Raw genomic sequence first — 9,149 nt, 5'->3', positions numbered from 1 at the left:
TTGCCATTCCTTAGATGTACGTGCCTCATTTAATACCAGGAAAGTGGTCCTGTTTCTTGAAGGTCAACTTCATCAGTTGTACAGTTAATATAAAAACATGATAGTTTATCATGGTGATGATGTAACAGGGACAGCAAAAAGTGAACCCAAAATTTATAGAATGATCTCAATTACCAGTCATGGATTTGTTCTATTTCACGCTCGATGATACGTCTTGGCAGTGGAACATACACTAAAAAAAAACAGTCTTACGAGGCGCAGCTTCGGTAAAATAGCTCAACATGAATTTCCGCAAAGCAAAATGTGGTAGTTCGCACTCCCCATTCCATCGTAATTTAATGCAGCAAGCTGATTGTCTACTTCATTATCATTGTACCCGTGAGCCACAGAATGCCATCTTAGTGTGCGGACTGATGAGGAATTGCAACAGACACCGATGGTAAATACCGACACTTCAGTGTATCGGGACAATGTAACTCTTCAAAACGTTATATAGGCACAATAATTGCGCGTTATGCGCGAGTGACGCAGAACGCAGCAGTGCCGGTGTAGTGTGAATTTATGACTAGGAAATACTGGTATAGTATTGCGCATGCCTACGTGTGCATTGTGAACGTTCAACCAATAAAACGTTAACTAAAAGGCACCGAATTTCAAAGGCACAGGAGTCAAAATTTCATGTGACACTGAAAAAGTGTTTCAGATCAGGCAGCCGGTCTTTATCAACCGTTTAAAACCGACCATGTGACGGCTCTCGACCAATAGGAATGGGTAATCTGTCTTAGGTTATAAATTGCCAATTAAAAATGATCCCTCTCCTGATTGTAAAATAGAGCAAATGTCGGGTCAAGCTTCATGGTGTTTCCAAAATACAAGCTACATGATTGGTTCAGACCTGGGACCCATCATGGCTTCAAATCCTTAATTGCAATTAAAGGGCACGGCATTGGCCAATAATTAGGAGAGGTAACCGAGGCGTGAGTCATTAGTTCATATTTCTTGTAAGCCTGTATCTGTAAGCCTTCAGTTGACCTTGTGTTTTAGTTTGTTTAATTAGTTACACTTGTACGGTCATATCGCAGTTAATGGCGTGTGGTGACTTTTCTTCGGCCTGGAAAAGCGATCATCTCCTCGGTCATTATTAGCCTCATAACCTGGTGGGTTTATCTCCTCCTGCGTAACGGGCTTCGCGAAAGAAGAGGGGCCTCCGGCTCACACCTTGAACCTGTTTTGTGTGGGGTGGTTTCTTGGCTAATTTTCTTCTCCGCAAGTAATCATCCCAGGTATGGTGGGAGCATGGTTCGAGGGAGTGATGAAAAGAAAAAAAACTGTCCATATTTTTGAATGGCCAGCGGGCTTGGAGCTTCGGAATACAGTTTTCAACAAGGCCTATTCACTGGTCAGTTGGTGCAGCGCCCCCTCCCGTCAATTTTCCTCTCGACCAGACTTGGTATTGGATCATTTGCATGTGCAAGATGTTTGAACACGTATGCAAATGAGGAATAGTCTGGTGCCTGCATGTGCGTTACATTGGCGTTTGTTTTTGTATAGGGTGCCTGGGGTAAAAACAGCATCAATTCGTCGCGCCGTGCGTTACGAAAACACGATTGTTTTCGAAGTTAAAATGTTATAATCTTATCCCGCCAGTGTGCAGTATCACATTTCATATTAAAATGAGCAAATTGGAAAGGAAATGAGTATTTTTGAGAAGGCGTGCACGTTATAATTTCAATGATCGCGAAAACACGTAATGCACGTTGGAAATAACAACACCAACTATACGATATAAATCCATTACTAGCCAATTGCGGTATCGAATCAGGATACAGGAACAAAGTTTCCTATCCAGGGATTGGAAACGAGGTTTGAAATAAAGTAAGCACTAGGGACGAGGTTGGTTCGTAAGTGACTTCGTCATGCACGCGCACGCACCACTGGCACTGATTAGTTGTGCCCATTGGATAAACTCGCCACTTTGCACTGCTTCCGGTTCCAATGGCTCCATTGATTTTCAGTGCTACTCCGTGTGTAGTGGGCGTGGTTTGAGTTGAAATGACGTCACACTCACGACACGGATAATATCTGCTCAAGACACCATGGTTATTTATTATGTTACAAGAAGAACATTGTGCAGAACTCTAAATTTAAAAATGGAGGATTCGATCCAATTAAGCTTTTCATATATGGATCGTTCGTTCTTGACGAAAGGAAAGTAAAGTTCAAAAATTTTGGTTGACCTTTGACCTCTGCCAATAACGAATTCACACCGCGGTCAAATTGGCGTGTGAAGTATGGAGATCCGGCCCGTTCTAGGAGATGCAATCTCCAGATGGCTGGTTGAGGAGTGCACCTACTCATCCTTATCCCACGCAATGACCAAGGTGAATTTTCATTTCCACGTTCCCTAGCCCCGAGTCCCTCGATACTCCTCCAACTTTCCCCTCCCGCGTCCCTGGCAAAACAATCATTGCGCCGTCGCGGTGCTGAAATCTCCTTCACGGTTGGTTGGGGTTTGTTTACGAAAGCCGCATGGCAATGAGCTGCTAGGCGCGACGTGATTGCTTTTCCGCCGATGAGCCTCACACATTGCTGTGGCATGCCTCCAAAACCCGTCGTCGTACCAAGGATTCCCGTCTAGCTCTCTCCATTTCTCTCCCCCTCTTTCTTTTCTTGCGACGCGGCCTCTTCTCTCTTATTTTCCCTCGCACTGTGTCCTCCAATAAATAAAGAGAAAAGCGTGCAAGTGGGAAGTGCGAAATGCCGCTCGAACTGTCAGATCGCTGAGAAGTGCGGTTCAACAGTTACTCCACATTTCGTCACTTTGCTTAGACCGCCGGGGCTGGCTATATAGCAGTCGGATCAATGGAGATGTCGGTAAATGGCTTTTAATATCCCAGAAAATCATGAAGGCCGTTGGAGGCAAGGGATCGAAGTGGACTGTCAGGCAGGCTGATAACTCGCTCCAATTTCCCGTCCAAATGGATTGCGCTAAATTAAAGCAGCCTTCCTCGCGTGGAAGAGAGATTTCTTCTTCTTCTTCTTCTTCTTTTTGTAATTTGGGTCTTCCGCGCCGACTGCGCATCAAACACCAAGCCTTATATCCCATCCAAAATCCTCCCATATCAACCGCTGGTTTTGCTCGATCGTGATGCATCGGGGCACTTGTATATTTATAACTTGGCATTTCTATACCAGTTCTGCTTTCGAGGCACAGAATTGTGTCAGTGGTTTACTGCTGGCAAATGTTTTTGATAGATTCATAAAGACATGTATTCCTACAAATGAAACGCCCCTGGTCAAATTGACCAAGAATTTGGATTTCATTTGGCCGTTCAATCGCTGTCATATCTAAATCATTGTCACTGTTTGGGGTACTTTTGCACGCAGTTCGCGGTCCGGTTCCCTGACCCAATAATCGCTGGCGTCTCTTAAAAGACTGTAACTCAGGTGACCGTCGCTTTTTAGATGTGAGGCCGTGTCCGAAACGGGCTTCCAGAGCTACGGCTACGTCTATTGTCAGCGCGTCCCCGTGTATTTTCAATGGGCGCAGACCTAGACCTAGCTCTAGACAGTTGATTCGGATGCAGCCTAAGACTTTTGAGACACTTGGTGGCACCACATACATCGGTCGGTTTCTATTTGTTGCATAATTTCTGAACATGCGCACATTAATTTTAACATAACGCAAACAATAGAAAAGGACCAGTGTGTTTGCTGCCACCACTCTTCTCAAAAGCCTCCCATTGATGAAACCAATGTCAAAGAGGCCTGTTCCGAATGTTGGTCTAAACCACAAGGCCAAAATTGACTTCAACTGCGCCTCGGTTTATTGAGCACAATTTGTACCCTCGGTAATCGTGCAGAATTCTGTTCGGTATGGTCACGTGATGTTAGATGCTATTTGCCAGGAGCTTCTGGGAACTATACAATTATGTAATATAGGCCTAACTGGAGTTCCCAGAACTTAAGACACCAGTGGTTCCCTACCATAATGTGACGCTCTGCGCAAGTAAAACACTCTCCTATAGGCAGGACTCACTCACTCACATTTTGTTTTTCTAAGTTGATGGTGTTTTATAGTCTCACTGACCAAAGAACTTTTATTTAAACAAAACAGCTAGGAATCACAATTGGACCGCGGCAAATTCCATTACCGCCCGAAGGTCGAAGAAATAAGCCGTACTCCGCTTAGAACGCGTCGGTCGGCCGTCCCACGGGTGACATTTTCTTCCACTGTCTTAGACACAATCACCGTAAGTGGTTGGAAGGTGTATAGGCTGCGTCGGAGCGAACATTCATTTCCCCGGCCCCCTTTCGGGTAGGGATCTATAAACATTTTAGTCTGATTGAGAGCATCTTGCCAAATCCGTCCGGTCTGGCATAGGCGCAACATGAATGCACCGAAATAAAACCGATAATACAGGGGGATGTCGATTAGATGACTACCCATTATGATATGAGCTGTTACGTACGCTTGAGATTAGACGGAGCCAGACGAAGTACGATTGTAGGGTCGGCTGTGTTGCCGCTACTCTAAACGCAAATCTCGTACCATGAACGGAAAAGTAGTATAGGTCATTTAGTTAATTAAGACGGTATCTGTTTAGCACATCCAAGGAATCCGGATTGAGCAGTTAAGAGGCTTTGTTTTGTGTCTATGCCAATGAGATTGAGTGTCATAATCTATTAAAGTACATTTCATTGTTATTCAAGTACCCGGTAGTTGATATTATTACTAAAGGTTTCGAGTACACTGAATAGACCTCATTTGTGAGGAAGCCATCTTCGATCGTGCTTCCTGAATCTATATTTCATAATTCTGTGAATTGTTGGAAGAAAAAATCTGAAATGTGGACAGGTTTTTTTTTTCCTTCACTTGGCCTCCGAAAATCAAGTGGGGGAGGGGGGGGGGGGAGGGCTCGTACCATACTTTCAATGGGGGCGTTGTTCAAATCCGACGATTATTAACACTATATTACAGAATAGTGTACAAATACCCCCTAACCAAGCTGGCTCTGTCCGTATTTTGTGCACAGGCGGACATTATTACCAGTATACTTTTGGGGGGTGTCAGAGCGGGGGAGGGGGGTCGCATTGTTTCAAGGAAATTCTATGAAAAAAAATTGGACAGAGCTGGGGGGAAGGGGGTTTGAAACAACCCCCCCCCCCCCCCATCCGCGTCTGCGTACTATTTTATGATTGGAGTACAGCAAAGCCTCACTTTCAATATTTTTGTTTTTTAATTTGGCTTAAAACATTAGCGTTTGTTTAATCAACATCGAGCTTTATTTCATCACTTTCATTTCGACTCTCAAATTACGAAAATGAAGAGTTTACCCCGCTTTCCACTGAATGGTGGCCGACTCGTGAAGTAAGAATGAAGTTTATTTGTTCAGTTTTGAGCAACCTTTCCCGCCGGTCGTTCTGGTTTTGCCCTTCCTTTCCTTGTTACGTGTTCTTGTATGATACAATTTTGTGAATAAGTATTGCGATTAATCTTGTACGATTAATCAACATTTGCCTCTGCGATCAATAGCGGATATAGAGGGGGTGAGGGTCGCACCCCCCCCCCCCCCCCCGCCCCCTCCGCCAGCCACCCCGTTCAACCGCTGACTAAATGTAAACAAGAAACTGGAGCCAAAAATAATCAATGGAATGCTAAAGTTCATACATTTATTCTCAAGTTGCCTTAGAATGCCGGAGAAAAGATTTCATGATTTTACCGGGCCAAGCCCCGGACACCCCTAGCAAGGGCTTCACTCAACCCCACCTTCCTAACCCTGAAAGTTCTTTGAGACACGGCTCCAAAATGATGATAAGTTCAAATTTGAACTTTAAAATTTGGTTCCTATCTGTAAGACTCTTTATTGACCCGAACTTGAAACGATATAAATATTCAATGCAACATTATCATATTTCCTAAAATGGTATAGTTTAGGAAATATGGTTTGATTGATGTAACGTTAACACTGAGATTGGTTGAAGCCATTTCTCTTTATTATTGATGTGTTTTACAGTCAAATAAATACTGACATCTTTAGCCATCTTACTTCAAAGCACAAGGTATAATTGCACTTTCTCTCAGGCACTGAATCACGATGAAAGAAATAAATGTTCTGGGCCATTTTTTAATAAACAGTGAATTCTCGATGGAGGGCGCGATGTCCTTTTAGTAAATACCAGATAAATACCGAAACCGATGGAAGTCGACGCTATCAATTTTCTGATCTCGGCTGAAACTGTGTTGAGATCAGTGCATCCATGTCCTCTAGAGGGCGGTATTACTATTCACTGGTGAGCCACAGCCTCACGATCGCTGAAGGAGGGGGCGCTGTATTCAGGCATCATGTCCATCAAACAGTGTTACGAGATTCATGTGGTTTTTTTCTCTCAATTGTTTTTAGTGCCGCTCTTTAAACCCCTACCATAGAAACGTGTAGTTTAACATCAATGTAAAGGATGGCAATTTTGAAAACATAATGCTAACGTATTATAACAGGCGAAGACTTGGATCGAAAAAAAAGATTAGCTTTTTGAGCTATATTATTATCAATTATTATCAAATTTAGGATACATCAAATTTAGGAATCCATTCTTTAGGACATGCCAATACTATATTTAACAACATATCAGTTGCGAACAAAAACGTACAAAGAATGGACGGAGAAAAAGATTTGGATTTTGGAAAATTCAAGAAAGAAGAGGGGTCTCATTGACTAAAAAAAAATAAGTTTTTTTGTAAAAAAAAAAGAATAAGGTAAAAATTAATGGATAACAAACAATGGAACTTAGTAAATGGACAAAATAAATTGAGTCAAGGGCAGATCAGAAACACACGAGGAACAGAATTCACCCGACACAAAACATTGGGAGTGTCCATCGGAATGCGCCAGTGGAACTTGCATTACACGATATGTAGTTATTCAATTGTTTAATTCGACATAAACGAGGATTTTTTTCAAGGTATAAAAAAACCATATTCGCCCTTTGCTCCCGCAAGCGCTACATGACGGGACATTTATACACATTCGGCTGGTTACTATTTAACTGCGCTGTTTGGGCAAACTTAGTCGGCAATTTAACTACGTCAGTGTCGCATATTCACTATCGTCGTGATAACGAGTTTAATCATTAATCGTGGTTGCCACAGGGAACAACAATCCACTGGGTTCGTTTCTTATCCGGGTCGCGAAACAGACTTTGAGCCCATAAATCGGGACTGAGTATACGGCCCAACATGGCGGACGGAAACCGAAACACGTACTCAGCTGTTTTCGGGTAAAGAAATCTGCGCCTTCGACAAAAACACGGATATAAAAAGATTTTGAATACTATAGTTGGGCAACGGTGGACATTTTGCTGTTTTCTTGGAGCCGTGATATGTTGTATTTCTTAAAAGACTGATTAAATCAGGAGAAAATGGTGAGTTTGATTCAACGGAACCCTTGTATTTTGTGAATCAAATATAACAGATAATGGTGTATGAATATCAATGAGGACATGGTATCGCTTAGGACGTACGGTATGTATCACCCTTGCTCGTTTTGTTGCGTCACTGAATATCACCATTAAAACGCCCGAGATGGAAAGTTATTCAAATACCTGGTAATTATGTTGAACACTTTTGTTCTATTTCTTTTTTTATCCAAGCGAAACCTTTTAAAACGTGCCACGGGTTTTGTCTAATCAAAATCAAGAACACCATTCGGTTATAACTGGTTACACTCTGACTCAGGCTTAATCTTTGGAGACCATTCCTTCATTGGTTAGACTAAGAAAAGTTCCTCCAACAAACAGCATGATATCATTGGCATAGCAACACTGGTCAGGTTAGAATGGGACAAGTGGGGGACAAGAATTCATCTCCCAGACCTTCCAAAACAAGGAAAGGGGGTGGGGATTGTACCATGAATAGTGCTCCTTGTGTAAAAATGATAACCTCCTCTCCGACGTTGGAAACTGTCCCGAAAACAAGCATTATTTAACCCCTTTAGACACCAAGATTAAATAGTTCTCTCTTTATACGATTCTTGAAGGGCAAAACCTAATTTTGATCTACATCACCCCGACGCAAAAAAAAAATCCATCTGATGAATAACACTCTTCTTCTTTAATAACAGATACTCGAGCAGTACAAGATGGCCGCCATGGCACTAAAGGTAGTCCCAGCTTTATTCGTCCTCTTCACGGTGACCCTTGACCTAACCAGCGCCATCATGGTCATCGATGTCACCTTCCCCAACGTCACCCAGCACAGCTTCACCGCGGACTGGGCGTACCGCCTCAACGGCTACAACGCCTCCCGGCTGGAAGGCTTCTCCCTGGCCGTCTCCAGTATCTACGACTTCGAGATCATCAGCCGGGGCCTGCCGCCCAACCAGACCACGTTCGCCACGCCCTGGGTGGAAAGCGGGACCACCTTCCACGTCTGCATTGCTCCGAGCATCACGAACGGCCTGGGGAACAACACGTGCGGATTCGTGACCACTTACTTCGACGCCTGGGACCTGAAGGGCCAGATGGCTTGCTACATCGGCATCGCCCTGCTCCTGGTCTTCGTGGTGCTGATCTCGTGGGACATATATAACCCGCGCACGCCCTCTGGAGGCGATCAGCAAGTGAACAGGAAGAATACCGTGAGAGACAGACCTCCCAATCTCACCCAATCGAACATGGAACTGACTGAAAATATGCACATCTGAAGTGGAACTACTCTTAGTAAGGCTTTTAGTAAGGATTTAGCTTCTTTTTATGTCGGAGGATTTATTCTTCTTTTATAATTTTTGATAGCCAGCTAGCCACAGTCACAATGACCTCAGCAAAAACCAAACTTAAATAATATAGACATTGCTATCTCATCATCTACAATGACATATTGCAGCCTAGAACTGTTCCCAGCGTCTTTTGAAATTATTTATATCAATATTGATCTGATGGTATCACTCGAAAGCAGATTTCATTTAACTTACTATAAAATGTATCTAGTACCAAGAAACGCGTAAATCACATCGGGGAAATAAATACTCGGTTACAAATAAACACCGTGCCAAAAAAAGTGCACACTCATTAGAGGGGTCATAATTTTGAATTTGATCGTCTTATGATAACGTCATTGATAGACCTTTTGGGAATGTTGTTAGCTACATTTT

The 9,149-nt window shown here is 43.1% G+C and overlaps 1 protein-coding gene across 1 annotated transcript; it reads left to right on the top strand.

Moving 5' to 3' along the window:
• Nucleotides 1-7,228: 7,228 nt before the first annotated feature.
• Nucleotides 7,229-9,149, top strand: LOC119744411. Its single transcript, XM_038220335.1, has 2 exons — nt 7,229-7,422; nt 8,121-9,149. The coding sequence occupies exons 1-2, from the start codon at nt 7,420-7,422 to the stop codon at nt 8,700-8,702; spliced, it is 585 nt and encodes a 194-aa protein (XP_038076263.1). The 5' UTR covers nt 7,229-7,419; the 3' UTR covers nt 8,703-9,149.

The sequence above is a fragment of the Patiria miniata genome, unplaced genomic scaffold (assembly GCF_015706575.1).
Source record: "Patiria miniata isolate m_02_andy unplaced genomic scaffold, ASM1570657v1 HiC_scaffold_7, whole genome shotgun sequence".
NCBI lineage: Eukaryota > Metazoa > Echinodermata > Asteroidea > Valvatida > Asterinidae > Patiria > Patiria miniata.
Note: the sequence above shows the minus strand (reverse complement) of the source record. Positions and strands in the feature narration are given on the sequence as shown.